Here is a 23,680-nt window from a genome sequence, read left to right as displayed (position 1 = left end):
GGGGTTCAAACAAGCATTGTTTTTGACCCACCCAGTAAAAATTGGCAGAAGGAAAAGTCAAGATTTTTTGGTCTTAACGTTAAGAACTATCACAAGCCAGTTCCTACCAGACATGTGAGCATCAATGCAAGTCCAGTAAAACATGCGCAGATGAGAGGTGACGGTAATTGCTTGTTCCGCACTTTTATCTACATCATTTTTGGAGTTCAGACCTATTATGCTGAAATCAGACAGAAGGTTATAGAATACATGACAAAGAACAGCAGAACATATGAACAATACACTAATAAAATTTTAACACAATATTTAAATCAAACACAGATGTGGGAAGACGGAAAATGGGGTACGGATGTGGAAATAAGAGCTGTTGCAAGTATGTTAAACACGAACGTTTACGTGTACTGAACGTACAGTACAGAACATAATTGTTCTTGGAACAAGTATACTCCAATTAATTCTACCTCAGAGAGTAGCATGTACATATTACACCGGAATGACCATTATGAGCCAGTATTAGATGTTGAAGACTGCGAATTCCAAAACCTCTTCAGCAGACCACCTTACGTTCCTATACGTCCCTGCCGAAACACTCGTAGCTGTTCTTGTCAACAACTATAATGATGAAAAAATACTTCAAGAAATGAGAGAATGCCCGGATACTGGCTATGTACAGAAATATAAGGATGCGCACTACAAAATTCCAGGAACCGAAGATGCCGTGAAGGAATTTGACCCTAACGTTTTTAATCTGCTATGTGACCATGAGAACTTTCTTGACTTACTGTTTTGATTGTCAGCTTTTCAACAGATGTGAAAGGCAGGACACCAAATGCTGAAGTTTTGTCAGAAGTGACCAATAAATTAAAACAATTGCATACAGAATCACATTTATAAATCCTGAACAATTTGCAACTGTTCAGGCCATCGCCTTGCTCTTTGTAATGACAATAATACTGTTTATTGAAGAAATATTACAGTTGAAGTTATTATTAAATTTCGAACTTAACGTCCATTTAGGTCGATTAGTTCAAAACGCTTGCTTTTGAATTGAATTATTTACAGTTTATTTCTTAGTTTTCAGATTCCAACTTGTCTGCCAGCTTTCATACTACTATGGTGTTTTCTGTAGATGAAGCGTTTATCGAACATGTTATTTTTTGTTTGCCTGCTTCCTATGTTGTTTTTTTTTTCATTTGTCACCCAGTCCAACTAACTAGCGTACACGGTGTTTTAAAGCAATATTTCTTAACATGGGGAAAAAGATGACTTTTCTATTGCTGTATTCAAGCATTCATAATATTTTTGTAAAATTATATCTCTCCCAAAGAATGGGGAGACGTAGTGCTTTTTGGTTTAAAATGTTCATCATACCGAGACGATTTGCAGAGCACAAGTTTCGGCCACGTAGGTTTAAGGTCAATATAATATTTTGATGTTAAATTGAATATAGTTCATGACCGGTCCATATATTCCTTACGTCTCGAGGGATTTGATATTACTTGGCACAAATTTGCACAATATTGAGAGTATGCTCAGAGAGCCGATTCCAGTCTTGTCGGCTCATGCTAAATGTGATATTTTGTGATCAAAGGTCCAATAGACTATATATTTGGTTTCCGCTCCATATCACCCTTACATGTTGAGGGATTTTGAACAAATAACACATAATACTAGTTTAAATGTAGCAAAAACTTAAGAGATTTTGCTTGCTTTTTGGAAACTTGATTGCTCCCAACTATTCAATTGTATTCGTCAGAATTTAAAAGATTAATGGAATGTTCGCTACCCAAGCACAATATAATTTAATTCCAAGTGAAGGAAGCCATTTTTGGAAATCTTTTAATACAGGTAAATCTTGCTAAATTAGCGATATTTTACGGCCGCGGGTTTTACGTTTTTCTTGTAATAAAATTAAGAAATGTATTTTTAAAATTTAAATATATATATTGTTTACATTTGGTCTAAACGTAAACTTTGTCAATTGATCTCTGCTTCTCTTTATTGTCGGCCAATAGTTACATGATAACCGTTATAAACATTGGTGTATTTATAGGGAGATACGTTATACCCATGTATATTGATAACAGTTGAAATGATTCGCATTAAAATGCATGCCATTGTAAGCTTTTTAAAATCTTGTCTATCAAGAAAGGGTCATTGGTTCTATTCCCAATCGATATGATTTTAAAAAAAAATATATAATGCATAATACATGCCGATGCATATCTGAGATTTTTATTTGGTGTAATATCATGACAAAACAGTTAGCATTATCGATTTTAAGAGTACTGGTGTGCAATTTTAAGATCGTATCAAAATGTCTTAAATGCACGTATATATAAACCGCAAGCGAAGGCGCGGTCACTTCAGAAATATACACGGCATATTAGGTCTAACAAGAGTTACATCGCCACGCCTTTTTTGTCGTATCGCTTGAATATTATTTTGTAATTTAAAATGCAGAATGTTTATGAAAATAAAATAATATGCATTTACCAAAAATAATTTCAAAAATACATTATAAACTAGAAAACGTTAGAACAAATTGCATATCAATACTTCAAAATTCGATTTGAAATAAATTAATAAAAGAGTGCCCTCACTGGGATTCGAACGCTTATACGCTTATACACATACTAAACACACACACACACACACACACATATATGGTTTTCTTAAATAATACGCTGAACCGCAATTGATCCATCACAAACTTTAAACTGAACGTTAATTCTTATATATATATATATATATATATATATATATATATATATATATATATATATATATATATATATATAACCTGCATTTTCATTTAATAAAATCCTAATTTTACCCGATTTACCTACAGTAATAAATAGACAAAGTCGTTCATTAGTATGCATCTTTAAACCGACTGTAGATGGTTTATTCATTATTCACGGGTTCTTATTTACTGTTATAATTATCCTCAGGGACGTAGCTAGTATATGATTGATGATTAGGCATGTTGAACGGCGAAGTCTCGAACTGCTAGAGGAGTGGGGTGTGTGTGGGTACGGGGCAACATTGTTACAATCTAGAGGCTCTGAGATAGCATTTCATGCATTTTGTTGAGACTTTCTGAACCTTGGTACTGTTTTAATACTGTAAAAATAAAAAGAAAACATCAAATTCTTATGAACAGACTCAATAAAATCGAGTTTGCTACTATCTTGTTCGTGTTTTTGCTTCTAATGAATCCTCTTTTCCATATGTATTGTATTATATAAATATAGATTTCATATCGGTTTCGTGAGTGAAACTTAAACCATTGAAAAAAATCGTCAAAATTCTGTGTAGGCAGCTGCCTTGTAGGCAAGTGCCTTTTAGGCAGCTACGCTCCTGATCATCGCTAATATACTGTTCAGTTGTTTACCTGCCCTGTTGAACTTTGCGACTTTACCGAAGTGAAACATAGTCATTCATTTATCAGTTTGTCCAATTTGTCCAAAGCAAAGTTCAGCTATTTTGAAAATGTTCCGCATTTTGGGACATTTTAAAAAAAAGTATAACGGAGAGAATTACGATAGTGACAGATTAACAACATTCTATTGCACACAATTGTTTCCTAAAAAGAAAGAAAAAAAAATTAAGAAAGACACAGCTCAGTGAGTAATAAGTTGATTTCATTTTAGAAGTGGTTCGAAAATCAACGTTGAGTTTTGATAACAGAACATTTTACCCTAAGGTCATAATTTCACCTGAACGGGTCGTTATTTAACAGGACATTAAAAAAGGGTCAGTTTTTAACGTGAAATTTTGATCACGTTGAAAAATTACCGACCGGGTCAGAATTCAACGAGGGTCAAAATGTGATATTACATCTGGGTCGTTATTTAACAGGACATTTTTAAAAAGGGTCAGATTTTAACATGAAACTTTCATCACGGTCGTTGAAAAATGACCCGGCGGGTCAGAATACAACGAGGGTCAAAATTTAACACTACACCGGTCCTGCTTATCTGTATAGTTAATAATCTTGAAGAAATTTTGTTAGAATGGCGCCATCTCTCCACAATAAATAAAAAGTAAAGAAATTAAAACGTATTACAACATACATTCATTCTCGATGAATTCTAAACTTTGTTCGGATTTCTTTAATTGGTCATATAGTGCGGGTGCTTGATTCTTACATCCGACTGGGCCTATTTTTTAAAATAAAATTTATTTTATAACCTTAAATGACATTGTAAACTTTTAACCAAAATTTCCTCGAACTTTTGATAGGACTCTTCATAAATATTTTGTTGTTTTGTTGTTGTTATAGGGTTTAACGCCATTTTTCAGCACAAGATAGACTATACATGGCGGCCAGTTTTAATGGTGGAGGAAGAACCCGGGAAAACCCCGGAAAGAACCACCGACCCACGAGAAACTACCGGCAAGCTTTCTCACATATCCATATTGGCCGAGCCCGAGACTCGAACCCAAGCAGACAGAGGTGAGGTGGCAGTGATCCGTGACGGAGAGCACTTTTGACCACTCGGCCAATAGGGGCCCCCATAAATATTTTGTAGATAACGAGTTTGAATGATACAATTTGTAACAGTTATTCTTTGCTTTTTAATGATGTTCAACCGTTGAAATCAATATTTTCGTACTATTGTTGTCGTTGTTGCTGTGATACAACCACGACAGTTTGCACAACTACCAGTCCGATAAATCAGCCCTAAAACTGTACTTGTATGGATTTTTTGGGGGGGTGGGGTGGGGGATTTTCGGACTACGCTAGGCCTACTCTACTGCTCTTAATCCAAGTCACTATACTTAAATTATTTATATAACTGTGTCTAAGAAGGAACACTTGAACAGGGTCTTAAAAGTTACCTAATCACATAATGCGGTCAGAAAATTCAAATAATGCCTTAAACTAGTTATTTCATGGAGGTTTGGGAACATTTAGCTCAGCCAAAGATTACTTGAGAATATCCGAATAAAAATAAACCTATCCTATTAGCGTGTGAAATTAGCACGGACTTTTTCCCTTCTGCGTCATTTCAAATATTTCCAGGTAGAGTGAGATTACGATCTTAATATGAAATTCATACTTTCTGTTTTCCTTCCTGTAACTGAGTGCAAATGAACCACATAATGATACGATACGAAAACGTGCTTCTACACTGAAAGCTGATCAGCTGACTGAAGTTAGTACAGTAAACTCACCGTCAACATTATCAAATGCTTTGCATTCTGGGATTGAGTGACATCATAACTCATTTACATATTTGTTGTGTACGCCATTTTGGTACGAAATTTTTTAAAAGAATAAGCGTCACAATCTGTAATACATCACAAACATCGTTTTAGACATATATCATCTAGAGGATATTTTATCGTCTTTGAATATCACCCAAGAGAACGGGCCTGCGTAAGTAATATTTTGCGGCGTCAGTATGCAATTATTTCAGTTTTAACCTCGGCACCTGCACTTGTGACAGGTTCACCAAGGACGCTTCTACGAATGGGGAAAGCGACCAAGTCCGTAGTTACATCGTAATTTGCATCCACTTGTGATGCTGTTACATTTTGCAGTTAGTAATAGATTGAAAAAAAGAACTCTTCTGAAAGTATAGAATTTATGCATTTGAAATTATTAACATTTTATGGGCATTCTTTTTCAATACGACTGAAGAAAAAAATGTCGGAACTTTGTCATGCTTTGTTCACATTCAGAAGCACTGAGTTTAAATTTGTGTAAAATAATTTTCATGTATCATATCAATATCACAGTTATGAGAAACAAAGTTTACATTTGACATCGGGATGAAGATGTACAGACGTTTAATGCACATATGAGACTCGCATCTTCGCGTTGCATGTGAACGGGCCTGTGCAGTGCCTCTGCTGTTGCAGATTTCTTGTACGATTAACATTAGCAGTATATGTTGCCAATGCCACTAAACATATTTGCCTAATAAAAAAAAATCAAACTAATTTTTGTATTTCCATGAGAAGTTCTATACAAGCTCCATAGTTTCATTAGGTGAAGTGGAAGAAATGCTTATTAACATTTCCACCACATTACATTAGCATTTTGTTTCTTTTTTTACACACACCTCCCATCTACTCTTTTCACATAGCAATGGTTAACATTATCAGGTCATTCAACAGAAATAAAGATTTGATTACTGACATGGAAGTACTGCACACAAATTGCTATTTTGTTAAGAGTGCATTTTGTGTACATTGCCCCCAGTTACTAGTATTTGTACACCCTCTCATTTGTTGGTACCTGCCCCCACCCCCAAACATTTATAAACATAAAAACGCATTAGAGACATTACAAATCTAGGCCATTACATTTATTGTTGTTTTCAAAGATGTCACGATTGTGTGTGCAAATACCCACAATACAATGTGCATGCACCTTGCACCACCATTTTGAATCCGTAACAAACCTTTATCAGAATTAGTCATCATGCATTTTGAAGATAAAACTGATTTAATTGTTGACAAGGATATTTACGTAATTGAAATGATACATAGATTGTACTTGAAATTAAGTGCCTCTATAACAACAAAATAAAAAACAAACTGGAAGTTCCCTGGCTTACATTAAAAGACGGAAAAGTGAAGTCAAACCATAATTATGCATATTGCAATCAATGTTGACATTTTTTAAAAATATTTTGTATGATGCCCCTAAGCTTGTTTCTTTTAAAGTATTTCCAGGCAGTGATCTTCGGGATACAATATCAGTTATGGAAATGAAATTTCATAGCATGCTAGAACATTTATGTGCAAATACTTTTCACGAAAACAAGTTATTGTGCCAAAGTCAGCTGACAAACCGAATTATTAGTATGGTCAGATATTGTATTTGTGGTGGAGAAGATGGACGTAAGATATTGAATGAAAGCAATGTTTTCTCATCTTCAGTGTATTAAAAAGAAACGTGTCCAGTGGAACATGAATGTGATGAATGTCAAAACTGATTATTCTTTAAATGGTTTTTGAAATACTAAATTATATATTAACGATTGGCTTCTTAACTTTAACAATAATCAGTGATCAATTTCAGCATATAAAAATTGAAAATTGTTACATGTTTCTACTTGTTTGTGTATTTGTCTGTTTACTGACATTTCTGTTTGTTTTTTGACAAATAACAAAGATGGTTGAATTTCAGTCTTTTACTTAAAGGAAAAAAGTGAAAAGTCGTGCATTCAGTCCTTTGGCTTGATCATTATGCTTTTTTACACTAAATTATGCCTTACACGTATCTGTGTTCGATTGCGCGTTTTCAGTATATCCCCCTCCCAAAAAAAATATTAATAATTTGTTTTCTTATACAAGTGCCTTTGGACGCCTCTACTCCATTTGCATACAAGCGCTTTTTGACGCCTCTACGCCATTCTCATTCAAGCGCCTTTTGATGCCTGCTGTAAACAGCAATTTTGAGCAGGTCTTCGTAGTGCCACCTTCGGGGGAAAACCTGTTAGATACTACATTCCTTGCTGTGAATGACCATTACGTCAGATCACTTGGTCGCTGTTTATGCTCAGGTTGAAAATGTGCTATTTAAAGTAACTGGGTCATACTCTCCACTTTACAAACTGGAGGCCGCGGATTTCATTCAGTACTTCCCAAGAGTTTTCACGATTAGAATCACAACAGTGGAAGCTTCAATGACTTCGGTAAAGGCTCTGATATTGATGTAGGCAGCAATTAGTTTTTATAAATTATCAAATTCAGATGACAGATGACTTAGTGATGAAGACACAGACAAAGCACTTGTAAATTTAGGGTATGAGAAATGGCAGCTACGGTTGGTCACGCTGCTTCATTGACTTGATGATAAATGAATTCTCTGAAGATTTTAAAGCACATAAAAAAATTCTTCTTGAAAAATAATTGCACAGCTATAACGATCAGACTTTACTTTTAAATTTTTCTATATGTGTACCGAAAAAGTAAAATGGTTAAAATTGCTGTTAAACGTAATATACACTGCATTTTTTAACCGTTAACAGGCAGGCCAATGTGTATGGAGTCAAATAGCTTACAGGTTTTCTATTTATAGTGCACTACACTGGGTATCTTTGCTGTATGTGTATCGCAGAGCTAAAAAGCCATACACTCTTTATAGGGTCTGTGTAGGAGACTTTGACAATCAAAAGGGCAAAGTTAGAGTGCTCTTCTTTCATTACCAGAATGAACAGTAGATTCCACTGGAGAAAACAAATGTTTAATTGCTTGATAATGCTTTGAATAAACATAACTGTGAGAGATTGTTAAGTACACCGCTCCCTCGATAACTCGCGATCCCGCTTATAACGCAGTGTCTGTCTTGGCTCCCAATTTTTCCAGAGAAAAAGTATTTAAAATATCTTTAAAATATGTTGAACATGAAAAAATTACTATAAGAATTGATAAATTAAACCTTGATACATTGCTCGTTTTATCATCGAAAATGGTGATTAATGCCCGTAAAAATATAATCCATATTTTGAAATTTGCAAGTTCTAAAGAAGAAATAATTTCAGAGATCTCGAAAACGCTTAATTACGCGTATTTGGACGCCAATTTTTGATCTCGGACGCAGAAAATCACTGAGGCGGGAGTCCTCCATACGCATGTAACAGGTGCGCGGGAAAATTCAAAGATTTGCCGGTCCTGTTTCAGCCACCTGCTTTGTGGGAAAATGTGTTGATCAGTTAACTGTGCTGATACTTACAATGACAGAATTCAGTGACTGAAAGACTCTTTGATGTACTGTTGTCATTTTATAAGAGTACATTAAAAAAAAAAAAACACGATGCAACAGCTAGGCAGCTAGTTCAAAGGCTTTGACTAGCGGCTGAGTGAGAAAATGTACTGATATTTAGTGATTGACTTCAGAGGCAGAAAGACCCAGTTTTAAAATCTAGCGAGACCTCTGTTTAAAGATATCATATATTATGTAAGTTTTTATGATAAATAGTTGTCAGTATACTGTAAATAAACAGTCTGGTGAAATAGCGATCAATGAAAACTTCTGGTAAATGCTAACAGGTGGCAACAGAGAATGAAATAAATACCAATTAAACATCTTCCTGTGTGAAAGTCACATTCTAATCCTTTAATTCCGTTTCAGTGTAAACATTATAATCACAACATATTCTGTTCATTGAAAACATGAAAAGAGTCAATCGACCGTCACATCGAAACTCGTGAGTACTTCTGTGAGAACCTAATTACATGTACATGTCGGCTTTGTTTTGATCAACAACTTGGGGAAGTGTTTGTTGCATTTTTAAAAAAATCGATTACAAGAGACCTCGGGTGCTGGATTAAGGGTCTTGGAGCTGCCTTTGACGTAAAGCAAAACAGTAACAGAGACAACGACGATGATAGTGACTTCGAATGTTTCAGTGAAACTGATGTCATTAATGCCGAGGCTGTTTGGGAGAAATTCGTACAGACTCGTGGTCCTGAGATGGGCGTTTCTCTTGATGATATGGAGGAGTGGATTTGTGCTGACAATGATTGCCCCACAGCCGAATACATGTCAGATGAAACTATAATTATTTCTATAGCGAACAAATTTGCAGCAGAAGATGATTCTAACTGGAGTAACACAAGTGTTGAAAGTGATGCAGATGCAGATGTTGCACCCCCCACCCCTCGGCACAGGAAGCAATCAAATATTTTGATATTGCCATAAGGTGGCTGGAGACCCAAAATGTTGACTACGTAAAGCTCATGCAGTTGAGAAATCTGAGGTATTTTGCTCAGCGGCAGAGAAACCAAGGAGTAACACACACACACACAAAAAAAATAACTGATTTTTTCAAAAAGTGAATTGATATTTGTCAAGCGTGGCACAAACGGCAAGTATTAACTTGTTCAAATTTACATTGTTTTAAATTTGTAGACCAATTAAATACGTCTGTGCTGATTAACCCTTGTTTTTTTTGTTTTCCATTTTACTTCTTTCACATTCAAAAATATTTATCTATCTATCGTTCGATGACACTGTTTCTCGAAAAGAGTCGATCTTTTGTATATAAAAAAACGTTTAATTTGGATCAAACAAAACTAGAATGTATCCAATTCAACATAAAAATTAGTGACGTAGTACACAATGTGTGAAGTGGTACACATGTTAAGCGAACGGAAACCACGTGGAATAATGTTTTCGATGATCGCCTCAATATACTGTAATTTATCCTGAAATTAATGTTGTCCTGTGAGGAAATAATGAAGTACACCATTATGAAGAGATATTTATTAACATTTAATCTCAGAACGATTATAAAGTGAGTATTCAAAAGTATAATCTGCCTACACCCCCACCCCCCCCCCCCCCACCCCCCGGGCTTATTTCTCCGTTATGTCGTCAATCACTATTGGTTTTGGGCTTATTTTATAGGTCCCTCGATAACTTGCGTCTCACTTACAGTGCGGTTGATGTTTCTGGACCCTGATGTGCGCGAGTTATCGAGGGAGTGGTGTATTGTTAACAAAATAAAAAGACTGAATTCAGGTCCAGGCTCACTAACCCAACACTTACTGCTCTACTACTGTGCATAGCAATTATAGTCTCAGCTGGTACAAAGTGTTTTAAAATGCAATACGAGAGTCTTGCTTTTTAAAGCTTAAAGTATTACAGGGATGGTCCTGGCTTTTAAAAAGCTGTCGCCAAAAAAATCGCCAACCTCAATATTTTGTCGCCAATTTTCAAAAAGTGTCGCCAGAACAAGTAGTGTAAATTTTTCCAAGTGTTAATTTAGTCTATTAATGTAACAGGGAATGAAAATTACAGAAGATGAGTTAGTTAATACTTTAATTACAACAAGCATTAACAAAATGTTACAAAGTGTTACTTGAATATCCGTCGCGATTTTAGGGCTGCCCACTTGTTGAATGCAGTTGCAAAGTCTAATTTTTCACATCTGTACATGCTGATTCTCATTAAATTCTTGAGAGATGAGATGCAGAGTTTATTTCTGATGTCAGTTTTTATGAGGTTCATCTTAATGAATCCACGTTCACAGTCTACAGTGCTGACAGGCGACACCAGTAGTCTCTCAGCTGCCGCAGATGCGCAAGGGTACATTGCCCTGGATCTCACTGCCAACTGAATCAAGTCCTTAACACCTCTATACACCTTACCATTCCTGAGAACTTGAACCCTAGCATAAGCCACAAAGCCAGCCAACTCCTGACTAACCAATGCATTATCAACTTTTGTTGACATTTTAATAATAATAAAACCCTATGATCGTACATTGCAATGTAAGATAAGTGACATATAATGTGACCGTCGATTGCATGCATTCCGTAATTAAATGCCCCCCCCCCCCATGGCTAGCTTCACAAAGCTTGTAGTGAATTGCTTTTTAAATCCCAAGAATGATTACTGAATGCTGTATAAATTTTCTCGACAAGCAAAATAGGATCTCCATTCCCACGAATGAAACTTACACGAGTCAACACCTGGCAATATTGGATCATATATATAAGCATAAATTCACACCCAATTTAGGGATTCTTTCACTCCTGTATTTTGAGAAATAAATAATTATTTTTGTATTTAAACACAGTAGTCAGTACTTCAAAGGTTATCAGTTTTCTATGATGGTTCAGCAAAACTATTGATATATGTAAAAAAAAAAAAAAAAAACAGAAGAATTAGCCATTCAATTAATTGTATCTGTTCTATTCGCGTCTTCAGAAGTCGGTCAGTTGTAGGTATAGTTCCGTAGCATGATGGACTGTATCACAGCATACAGTACTCGGCCCAAATGTCAGCATAAGCAGATTATGATGTAACAATGCACTGTAAAGATGGGGTTGTCAATACGAAGAAAGGATCATTTGTGTAACAGATAGATTCCAATGCATTGCTTAGTCAAGTTTGTGGCTTCCTTTCGTTCTTCCTTTTAATTTATCCAGTCCAAATCTATGATTGTATGTACAAATTAAATAACCAAAAAGTCGGCCGCCAAAAAGATCGCCAATAAGGAAAAGAAATCGCAATTTGCGACATTGGCGAAGCCCAGGACAATCCCTGGTATTATATACAAAAACCTGAAGCATTAATTGATGCTAAAATCCCAGACGGATAAATAAATCTTTTTGTGGATATGCTCATTTAATTTTTATCATGTTATATGTGGATTACTCTCTTTGTCCACTTGGATTACACTTTTTCCTCACCAAGGGTTGGCATGTATGAGCAACATAATTTGATGTATTATTAAATAATAAGTCACAAAATGAGACCTTCATAATTATGTGGGAAGAACAGTGTTGTTAGAGAATCAAAATGGCGGATATGGAAATACGCACATTCTGTGACATCACATGAAAACAAAGGTTTGTAATTTCTAACCTGACTGTTACCAAGGATTCTCTAAAATTTTTGACTTGTTGGCATTTTATAGCAAACATACTCTGATATAAACAAGCAGACTGCTCACTGTCTTTTTTGGTGGGGTTTCTAGACTAGTCATTTTTATTAAGGACTAGAGATGTCAAAATTTTTTGAAATTTCTACGGGTACCTGTCAGTCCAAATGATCGATTACCTAGGTACCTAATCAAAGGGAAATTTTATTAAATATGAACCTGGCCTGCTTTGTTGTAGGTTCACATGTGGTAAAACCACCAAAAGAGGTATACACATAATTTACTAGTACAAGTGGCAAACAAAAAGCGTAATGTGAGCATAAAAAGAGCAGTCTGTATATTCCATGCTATAATACTATGAAAAACGTACATTTAATTTTGCTACTTGTCTGGATGTGCAGTTAAAATTTAAGTCGTAAATCAGCTAAATTCATGTGGATTAGTAGTTAATAGACGAGTATAGAGGTATAAGTATAATTATTACTAATATAAGTGGCCAGAAAAAAGCATAATCTGACAAAGATATCGGAAACGCTTAATTTCGCATATTTGGATGCCAATTTTTTATCTGGGGCACAGAAAAACATTGAGGCGCGAGTCCTCTGTATGCATGTAATAGGTATGTGGCAAAATTTAAAGACTTGCCAGGCCTGCTTCAGCCACCTGCATTGTGGGGAAAATGTATTGATCAATTAGCTGTGCTGATATTTACAATGACAAAATTCACTGACTGAAAGACCACTTGATGTACATACATGTTGCCATTATAAGAGTACATCAAAAAGAACATGACACATTAGCTGGGCTGCCAGTTCAAAGGCTTTGACTGGCGGCCAGGTGGGAAATGTACTGATATTTACAGTGAGTCAGAAAGACCCTGAGTTGTACATGTGGTTATCAATAAAAGTACATCAAATAAACAACTTGAGCTTTCGTTATTGTGTTCATTTCAGAATGTATCCGAATAAGTGGTGCATGAGAATCACGACATGTTGAGGCTTAGACAAAATGCCATTCGTAAATTTGGATAAGTATTTTGGGGTTAAATTGCAAACTTATGAAGATTGTAACAAGATTCAGAAGGCTGCTAGAATTGATAGTTCGGATAAGACGGTAGCTAAGTGTAAGAAAGTGTGATGCCTAGCTTAGCTGCTAGAATTGATAGTTCGGATAGGACGGTAGCTAAGTGTAAGAAAGTGTGTGATGCCTAGCTTAGTGTTTGGAATAAATCCTTACTTGGATTGACAAAATTCAGTATCACTGTGATGGACGAACAAGAGCTATTTAAGACGTACATTGACTGACCATACTTTTTTAAAAATGCCCCTCGCCTTAGCCCGGTTAGTTCTAGTGTTGTAGTGAAATCTATTCATCAATAGATCAGTAGCTGGGCCAAGTTTTGATATCAATTACGTTGACAAACAAACTCCTGCCTATTCACAAGCATATGTTTTGATAGCTGATTGACCATTAACCTTTTCTCGGGTAAGGTAGCAGCTATCAATTTCCTGTATCATATCCTTTGATGATAAAATGTATGTGTTTTAAGATCAGAATCGGTGATCTAGATATATAATAACTGCATCTTGTACACTATTTCGTCATAAAATTAGTTTGAAACTGTAAGTGAACCAGTAGGCCTAACGGGAAATAATGGCGGACTTAGCTAAGTCTGGGATGTACCAGTTCATTAGATTGTCTGTTTTCGTACATCATTGTTCAGATATTTTCAGAAAAATTTACAAATCATTGAAAGCAAAGCCAAGGTATTATTTTATTAAAGATTCAACTTTAAACTGCAAATTATATAGGTCAGAAATGTAGAGGACAATGCTTTGTTGTGGAATTCGCGAGATGCGCTTTAAGGTCTAAGTTTTTTTCTGAAGCAAATCAGATACTATTTAACCATTGCCTAAAATTACTACAACGACGTAGACAAATAAATAAACCATAAATTTGCAATCCTGTCAATGGACTGTTGTAATGAAGCTATATTAAAGTGAGTGATTACATTACGAAACCCTCTCCATCTAAATATAGATGCACTCACGTCTGTGTTGATTCTGTAAGAAAGAAGTGACTGCAACTTTTGATGGTGGGACTCCTGTTTTAACCAAAATGGAAGTCCGGTACTCCTTGTTTTAAAATCCTAGCGAGATCTGATCTGAGCATAAAAAGATCAGTCTATATATTACATGCTTTAATTACAGAAAAAAAACTGCTAAATTCAGTAGTATTTAGTACTAGAGTATAGACACTGAAGAAATTAATAAATTATTTATGCATAACACTCACTTCAACTAGTCTACATGTTTACTGTAATTTTCGTATATAGTCGCAAGTCCACAATGATGATTGTTGTATTATCCTCAACCTGCCATGGTTCGTCCCTTAACGATGTTCATGTGCAACATGTTTTTAAGTTTAACAAAATCCTTCTCCTCCAACATTTTTCAGTCATATCGATACATGTTTTTGTATTGGTTCTTATTTTATATGTATATACCGGGTGCCGTTTTGTTTCAGTTTAGATTGGTCCACTACGTTTGTAGTATTAAAATAGAATGACTCTAGGGCACGTATTTTCACATTCAAGAAGCTGTTTTCTTCTGTTTGATGTTAAATTCATGCAAAGATTACATTTACACACATGGTGAATTTTGATTAGATTTTTTTGATTGTTATTAAATAACAAAGATTTTTTCCCTCTTATATTTAAGATGTCTGTTTTGTTCATTTTTCACTAACATGGTATAAGAAGTGCATGTTACAGTAACCAAGTTTTAGTTTCCTTTACTGTGAAAAAAATGTGTTGGGATTTCTCGCTACTAAAAAGGGTCCAGTAAACAATCATATACACCGTGACCCTGACTTAAACAGTTAACACTTACTCCAGGGCCATAAACTTGAGCCAAAAATGGCATTAGTTAAACTCCACATTTCTATTGTGCTTTCTTTTATTTGAATTGTAGTACATATTTAAAAATTTTATATTCAAATATTTCTTAATCAGTACTTACTGTCACTGCTGAAGAAAGGTATTGACCCAGTTAACCCTTTAAGCCCCGATCCCGTCTGTAGGCGTGATCCGGTTTCTGCATTCAATGGCCGATCCCGCCTGTAGTCGTGATTTTTTTACTGCATTCAATGGCCGATCCCGTCTCCAAGCGTGATGAATGTGTGTTAGATTCAACGTCTCTAATTGGTTAGAAATGGGTTTATTCCAAGAACTAACAACTATTAAACCAATCAGAAATGATTTTACTTTCATTTGCGGAAATTTGAATTGTTCAGAAGCTAAGGGCTCCTGTTTTGAAAGCGGTTTAACTACACGTGTTCTGGTCATGAAAAATCGTAAATGATGGCGGACGTAAGAGTGATTTTTGATGAGAGCAAAAATGAGGAGTTTCTCGGGTTTGATCTTGAAAATACTGAGCAAGCTGAGGAAAGATATGTTCGGCAGTTGGATATTTTGTGAGATTTCGATTCGGACATAGAAGTTTCTGAGACTGAATCGTCCGAAGATGAGGATGCTGACAGCGATGATGATCGAGTTCTTGTGGATAAACGTTGCATATAATTTTGTAAATTCTGTATAAATAAGTCGTGAAAGACTTGGACAAATAGGGGAAAAAAAATACATCACTGTGTAGACAAATTCATTTGTAATAAATGGTGAAACTTTCTTGGATTTTAATTGGATATAAGCAGAGAAATTAAGGTAAGAGTGAATGCATGTGCACGATGCTTACAAAATTTTTCAAACAGGTAAAAACTCTGGGGCACACGCAGCTAGACACAGCTTAGCGCTGCTAGGGCATAGCAGCAGTGATACTGATAATGGGTCTGGGGCTGAATGAGTTAATGTCATCAGAATCTCAATACGAGCACGTTTAAGTCGTGAGAAAAATGGCCCACGAACCATAGGCAGGCACGAGGTTAGGATGGTCAGGCTTGAAATATCAACATTGATTCTTAAATAGCTCACGTGAGAAAGGATTGTAATATTGAGGATGGAAATAAGAATATAATGCACCCTTCACTATTGATGTTAATTCAAGCATTTATGTCTTGTTCAGAAGCAGTTATTAACTACGTTTATTTGCTGAGGGAGGGGCTTGGTTTGTATTTTGCTGCTTTCTGCTCATCGAGACCACAAGTCTTGATTTAAAAGCCATGCTGAAGTTGCTAGAATTGATATTTCATGTAGAACACTATGTGTGATGCCTAGCTTAGTGCATGGAATAAGACCTTTGCCTGACGTAATTCACTCTCACTCTAATGAACAAACAAGAGCTGTATGTCACTGGTGTAAAGAAGAAATTTCAACTCGTTGGCAACAACTGGTTCTACTCATCTGGAAATTCAGCCACTTCAGGTATGCCCAATATGCTTCTGGTAGGTGTTTGCAACTTTTGATGATGGGACTGTTTTTTCCCCAGATACGAGTCCTGAACTAGTTTTAAAATCCTAGTGAGACCTCGGAATATAAATCTATGGTCATATTTTCATGATACATGACCCCTCCCCCAAAAACTATGCAAACATTGCCATATATTAGATGATATGCAGCCACGTTTTTAAGAAAATGTATTTATACATTGATAAAACGTTCTCTTCATAAGTGTGTATGTGTTAAGCAGATATATTGACAATGACAGTGTTTTCAATAAACCTGTATCCTTGGGTTTTGACACGTGGAATTGAAATATGACCCATTTTTGACTTGCAGAATTCGGACTTGTGCCTCTTTTATGATGCACGTAGATTTGGGCTGGAGCATCAATCTTAATTACCCTTGATTCACCTCCGTCTTAGTTTCTTACTAAGAGTGTGCTGTCCATAATAAATTTACTGTAGGAGGCACTAATTGTTGTTGTTGTAGGGTTTAACGTCATTTTTCAGCACAAGATACGCTATACATGGCGGCCAGTATTAATGGTGAAGGAAGAACCCAGGAAATCCCCGGAAAGAACCACCGACCCTCGAGAAGCTGCTGGCAAGCTTTCTCACATACCCACATTGGCCGAATCCGAGACTCGAACCTACGCAGACAGAGGTGAGATGGCAGTGATCTGTAACGGCACTGATTGTCATCTGGTAGAGTTCAGTTTTACATGTTGATGGCCAGTACTATCTCACCAATGGAAGATCTCTATGAACTGGGTGGAGCTAACACTTAAGTGCAACAGAATTCGGTTGAATTTTTTGAGTTTATTTTGGAAGTTTATGATAGAGGAAGAGGAAACAGTTATTTATGACATGAATGGATAGATGTTTTCCTTTTAAAACTCAAATTGATAAGTGTTATCAGATGATACTTCCAGAAAGCTGCGTTACCTTGGTGGTGGGTAATGTCAGTTGGCTATTGAAACATGTGACTGAATGTACAAGAGTTTGTTTTCTCTGCATTGCCAAGGCCACGTTGAATATATTCGACCAGAGCATAAACAGCGACCATGTGATCTGACGTAATGGTCATTCACAGCATTGAATGAGGTATCTAATAGGGGGTTTCCCGGAAGGTGGTGCTACGGAAACCCACTAAAAATGGCTGATGTTTACAGTAAATGTGAAAAGATGCTTGTATCAGACATGATTTTTCTCCGTTTTAAAAGTGGAATTCCGCATTTCTCCTGACTTGAATCCGATTATTTTTCTTGATATAGTCCCTTTTTTTACAATTATGTCCTATCCGGGTTTTTTCCAGTTTTTTAAACGGTCTGTTCAAGCCCATTCCGCAAAGACCCATGTTATGTATTCCCTCCATATATTAGTTAGCCCATGACTCTCGTAAAGAGTATTCTGATTGGTCAAAAGTTTAAATTCATCCAATGAATCTTCGTGTAAATGAAACTCGTGGCAGTGGAAAGAAGAAGCGTGCTTACAAAAATGGCGTCCCGAGTTGTTAAGAGAGACCATGACATGACAAGTTTTAATATAGGTTTTAAAAATGTATGATAATGGCTGGAGCGAAAAGTCTACGGAAATTTAGTTGGTCATTTGTAAGAGGATTGGCATTTTGTGACCTCTGCAATAAATATATAAATTACGGAAGTCATGGTTGGAATAGTCTGGAACAGATGTAGCCCTGTCAGAATATGTGCACTGCATGTCACCAACACAAGCTGGGGCTTGAAAGGAAAAAGGCTCATTGAGAAGGAAAAGAAACGATTGCACATTGAGCCAACAAAATCATTGGTGAGAAAAAGGAAGGCTAAAGAAATCTTTGATAAAGCCGCATAAAGAGCTCGACTGGCTCATCAAAAGGTTTTGACCAGTGGACATAAAGACATGTGAATATATGGGATTATTTGTATATAGGTGATGTACTTGGGTGTTTATTTTACAGATTTGTTACGAAAAGACAAAAGTATAATATGTTGGCAGCAAAAAATGCCTAATTATTGACTTAATTACAATGTTAACACTGACATGCGCATGAAATAACTTAGGCGCCAATAGTATTGGAGAACAAATTCATGTGACAATAAATATTGTGAAATTATTCACGTTGAACATTTTTGGCAAGTTTGTTAATTTTTTGAATGATTATTTTGTTATATATTATGATCATAAGTTGCACCAGGAGCAGCTTTTCGTGAGTGTAAAATGCATTTTTGATTGGGGGCACTGCCCGTCAAAACCCAGTAGGGGGAGGACGCCCAAACCCCCCTTTCATATTTTCAGCTTTTTACAGAAGACCAAAATCATGTCTGTTGTATGATAATCGGGTACAGGCATCCAAATGCACTTGTATGCGAATTGGGTCGAAGCGTCCAAAGGCGCTTGCATGAAGTAAAGGGTTATACCAACGCCAACACAAGTTATTCTTATGGATTCAGCAAGAGTATCAACACTCCTCTAGCACCACTACTTTATTTTAATTAAGTTTTGGCACAATAGTCAGCACTTGTACTCCAAGCTCAACACTGGGAATACCTGTTAAATTTTTATAAAATGAATAACATTTGGCTACTGTTCTAGTTTACTTGTATATTCAGCTCTAGTTGCTTTACGCAGTGTATTGAAACACAGCGAATGCATTGAAATTCTTGCAATTGAGGAATATGACATGCATTTCCGTAACTAATCCATATACAGTATTACACGATGGATAGATACTTCAGTACTTTTCCCATTGAAATGATGGCTGTTGCTAATGTTGGTAACAACTCTAGAATGGGTTGCATCTTCAAGGTACTCAGTTTGATGGATAAACAAATTGAAGACCATTAGATGTATCCCATGACTGAGTGATGTCTGGTTGCCCAGTCTTCACCAGAAGGCTTATTGAGTTCTTGTGGCGTGTACTTGATCCTAAAGGAAACCTGCTAACCCTCAATATGGCCACCATGGCTGGTTTGAAACTGTTGCCTCTACTCCCCAAAAGGATTGCTATATGAACAAAGAGTTTTTATCAAAAGACTTGTGATACCTAGTTTGTCTTAAAACTGGCACCAGTCACACATCCATGTCTTGAAAATCTTGTCATCACTTCTAACCTAAATGGATGGGGTTTCACCAAAAGACATCTGACATAACCACCACATGAGCTAATTTGAAAATCTTGTCACTGAACAATAACATAGTTTCAACACTTGGCAATTAAAAGGAAGAAATGGTCTTGTCATGCACTATATAATGATTACTGATGGAACATTTATTTTCAGAAATCAATCTGATTAAAATCATATCTTCACAGCCCTGCGTAGATCTGACATACACTAACGAGGTCGTGTTCTGTCAACCTTGTGAAATCACTGAAAGTGGTATGTGTCATTCAGAACATATAATGACTAACAATAATTCTAACACAAGTTTGCAATGCTTTATCAGATGGGTAATAAAAATAAGTGTGCTGGAAATTCGAAAGGTCACCACAACATACTTTTATTAACCCTTTACCTCATGTATGTGGCTTTGGATGCCTCTACTCCATTCTCATTGACATGCCTTTGGATGCCTTTACCCGATTTGCATAGAAGCGCCTTTCGACACCTGTACACCATTCTCATGGAAGCACCTTTCAACGTCTGCTGTAAACATCAGTTATTTTGAGCAGGTTTTCAGTGTGCCATCTTCAGGGAAACTCCTGTTAGAAATTCTTTCATTGATGTGAATAACCATTACATATGATCACATGGTTGCTTTTACAGATCTGGATGTAATCTGTTATTTAAAGTATCTGGGTCTTATTCTTCACTCTCCAAAATGGAGGCTGCAGATTGTGTTCAGTATTTTCTGCAGTTTTCACAATTAGAATCACAACTATGGAGGTTCCGTTAACTTAAGTAAAGGCTCTGGTGATGCAGGCAGCAATTAATTTTTATAAATTGTCAAATTCAGATGATTTAGTGATGTATACGCAAAGAACTTCAATTACGAGAAATGGAAGCTATGGTTGGTCACACAGCTTCACTGACTCAACAAAGAATGAGTTCTCTCAAGATTTTAAAGCACATTAAAAATTCTTCCATGAAAAATAATTATACAGCTTTTACAATTGGATTTTACTCTGAAATCTTTCCATACATAATAGATGTGTACCAAAATGTAAAATGGTTAACGTAACATACACTACACTGCTTAACAGTTATCAGGCAGGCCTGTGTATGTGGAGTCAAATAGGTAACTATACTACGTGTATATCAAACGGCTAAAAAGCCATACACTTTTGTGAGGTAAAGGGTTCATGTTTGGCAGATCAACAGGTGGGAATAGGGACATTTGATTGTAATCAGATTGTTTCAGCCATGAAAGATGCACCCAGAGTCCTTAGGGTTTCTTCAAAGGGGGTGGTAATTAGTGTATAGAAATTGATGTGCACATCTGGGTATAGGTTAAGTTATTACATCTTTGAAGAACATTATGAAGTGCAAGATCCATTCTGTTGGTTCAGAGACTGAGAATTATTGTTCTATTTTCAGATCCCAGCGGTTCGTTCATAGGGTACTCACTTAGAGAATCTTCAATGTGCGCCCTGGCAAAATGTCCTCATTCGCTGGGCTAGGCGGCAAGGCAGATAAGGGAAAAGGGAAGTTCACATCGATAAATATCAATGACATATATAGAGGAAAAACTGTACCAACTCTAAAGACATCAGGTAAATAGTGCATCTTCACTATCTTCTTGTCGCTCCCTTAGAAATGCAAAGCTGGTGGAAAATTGTCTAGATTAACAATTTTGTGTCGTCTGCAAAGCTGAGGAGTGATAAAAATCATGTTTCCAATTGTCCTGTTACCATTTGTCACTTATGAAGAAATTGACAAGTGTATTTAGACAAACCACCAGGCATTGTGTACATGAGCCTCTTTCCTCAGACAAACTGATTGTTGCAATAATGAATGGGCAGTGCTCAAAATATCCAGTAACCCGACGGCCCTTCTAATTTTAGATCGAGACCGTCCTGTATTTAAAGTGAGTGTCCATCAGGCTTGTCAAAATAAAAATAGTTTGCCTAAGAAAACTTTGATTGCATTGATGAGATGAGTACTTTTAAGATGTTGACATACATGCCATAACACTGCAAATCTGAATCAGGTTACTAGCTCTATGTGAATTTGAGATCTAATTTTAATCACATGGAATTTTTGCTAAAAATATAGTTTTGTACTCCCAGAGCCCCCTAACATGGTCATGTTTCGAGAAATAATTTTCAGTGATCTTTAAAAAAAACAAAAAAAAACCACTTTCAGACTATACCTGCTACATGGAGTATGTATAAACGGTGATCAGTAATCATTGGAACTGGTTTATAACTAACTATCCCTTGGGCAGTTTAAATGGCGACAATTAAAGGAAAAGATGTCGGGTATAAAATCGAAAGTTTCACATTAACTGGCCTACAGTAGCTAGTGAGATGTGCTGAAGGTTGCAGTGGGTAAACCCATTGTGCTAATTTGCATTGAGATGATAGATGAGTGTACAGTAGTTATTACATATTATTGCCTTGTATGAGAATGTTTTATCAGCTATACATGTGAACAGCAGCAAAGTTTCTTTGAAGTCAGATTTTACTGCATATATGAATGAAAAAGCATGATCATTTCACTTATGGGCATGGTGTTCATGTGCAATTCATTTTTATTAAATTTATGTTCAAATTTTAACTATTGCTATGTTGTGTGACAATATTAACATATTTTTTGCCATTTTAAAGTTCAGTTCCGCTTTTCTCCTGACTTGAATCAGATTTTTCTTGATATAGTCAGTTTTTTTCATGTCGTCTCCAATCTGGTTTTTTTTTTTTTAAAATGGTCTGTCCAGTCCCATTCCCTAATGACCCTTGTAAATTATTTGTTCCATATATAGTTGGCACACGGAATCTTGTACCGATTTTTCTGATTTGTCAAAGGTTTAAATTCATTGAGTGATTCTTTGTGTAATGGAAACTGATGGCAATGGAAAGAACAAGCATATGTGCCACAAATTTTAATATTGGGCATGGTGGCAGAGACGATGTGATGAAGCACATCGGTTGCACACAAAAAACACGTAGAACTTGGGGAAAATTAAGAATTCAGAGATTTCAGCTTAGGGATATTTTAAGCCATCAGCGTAAGACCAGCACGCTACCAACGCTGAAGCATTATTTGTGAGTTTTCTTGTTGAACACAATCTACCTTTATCAGCAGGAGACCATGCTAATTATGTTCCCAGACTCGAAAATCGCTTCAAAATTTTTCTGTAGAAGAACCAGAAGTGCTGCAGCTCCTGTGCATTCCTAACAGTGACAGCGAAAGAGTATTTTCTCTAGTGAGGAAAAAATAAGACCGACTTTAGGGCCTCCTTAGCTGCAGAAAATTTGTCAGCAATTTTAGTCACCAAAATCAACCAGCAGACAAGAAGTCTGAACTGTTTAGAAAACAAATTTATGATCAGGAAGTTCAAGTCTGCCACAGTATCATGTCTTGGTTAATGACCACAAGAACAAATGAAGTTTATGAATACCATAATAAATATAAATGCAGATATATTTCTGCATATATGTAGTGTGTTAGTTTTATATTGCGATCTTGATATAGGGAAGTATTGACGGTCAGAGTGGATGGAGTTATTGTCATAGTATTTTTCACTACTTTTTATCCCTATTTTCACTAATTGCGAGCCTGGAAGGTTGGCAGCTATGTTTGCATAAGCATTGCCAACATGATTTTTCAAAACAGAGTATTATTTTTAAAGGGATTGCACTATGTGGTTGCATCTATAGTTATTTGGCAAAGAAAAATGATTGAGAAAGAAAAACTCGCTGATTAATCTGTGAAGGCTTCAGAGCTAGCAGACACTCAAAATATTAAACCAAGCTCCTCCGACCCGGGGTC

At 36.1% G+C, this 23,680-nt stretch overlaps 1 protein-coding gene across 10 annotated transcripts in view; it reads left to right on the top strand.

The window, feature by feature from the left end:
* The first annotated feature begins 5,230 nt into the window (after positions 1-5,230).
* The window catches only part of LOC149779911 (uncharacterized), a 128,649-nt gene continuing 110,199 nt past the window's right edge, over positions 5,231-23,680 (top strand). For all 10 annotated transcript variants that reach the window (XM_089936609.1, XM_089936608.1, XM_089936605.1 and 7 more), the window contains exons 1-2: positions 5,231-5,389; positions 21,287-21,462. In XM_089936609.1, the coding sequence (XP_089792735.1) occupies positions 21,348-21,462 (115 nt within the window). In that variant the 5' untranslated portion in view covers positions 5,231-5,389; positions 21,287-21,347. The remainder of the gene's footprint in view (positions 5,390-21,286; positions 21,463-23,680) is intronic.

This window comes from Sinohyriopsis cumingii, chromosome 16 (assembly GCF_028554795.1).
Source record: "Sinohyriopsis cumingii isolate HCF-2022 chromosome 16, ASM2855479v2, whole genome shotgun sequence".
Lineage (NCBI taxonomy): Eukaryota > Metazoa > Mollusca > Bivalvia > Unionida > Unionidae > Sinohyriopsis > Sinohyriopsis cumingii.
The sequence above is the reverse complement of the archived record's forward strand: the minus strand, read 5'-3'. Positions and strand labels throughout refer to the sequence as shown.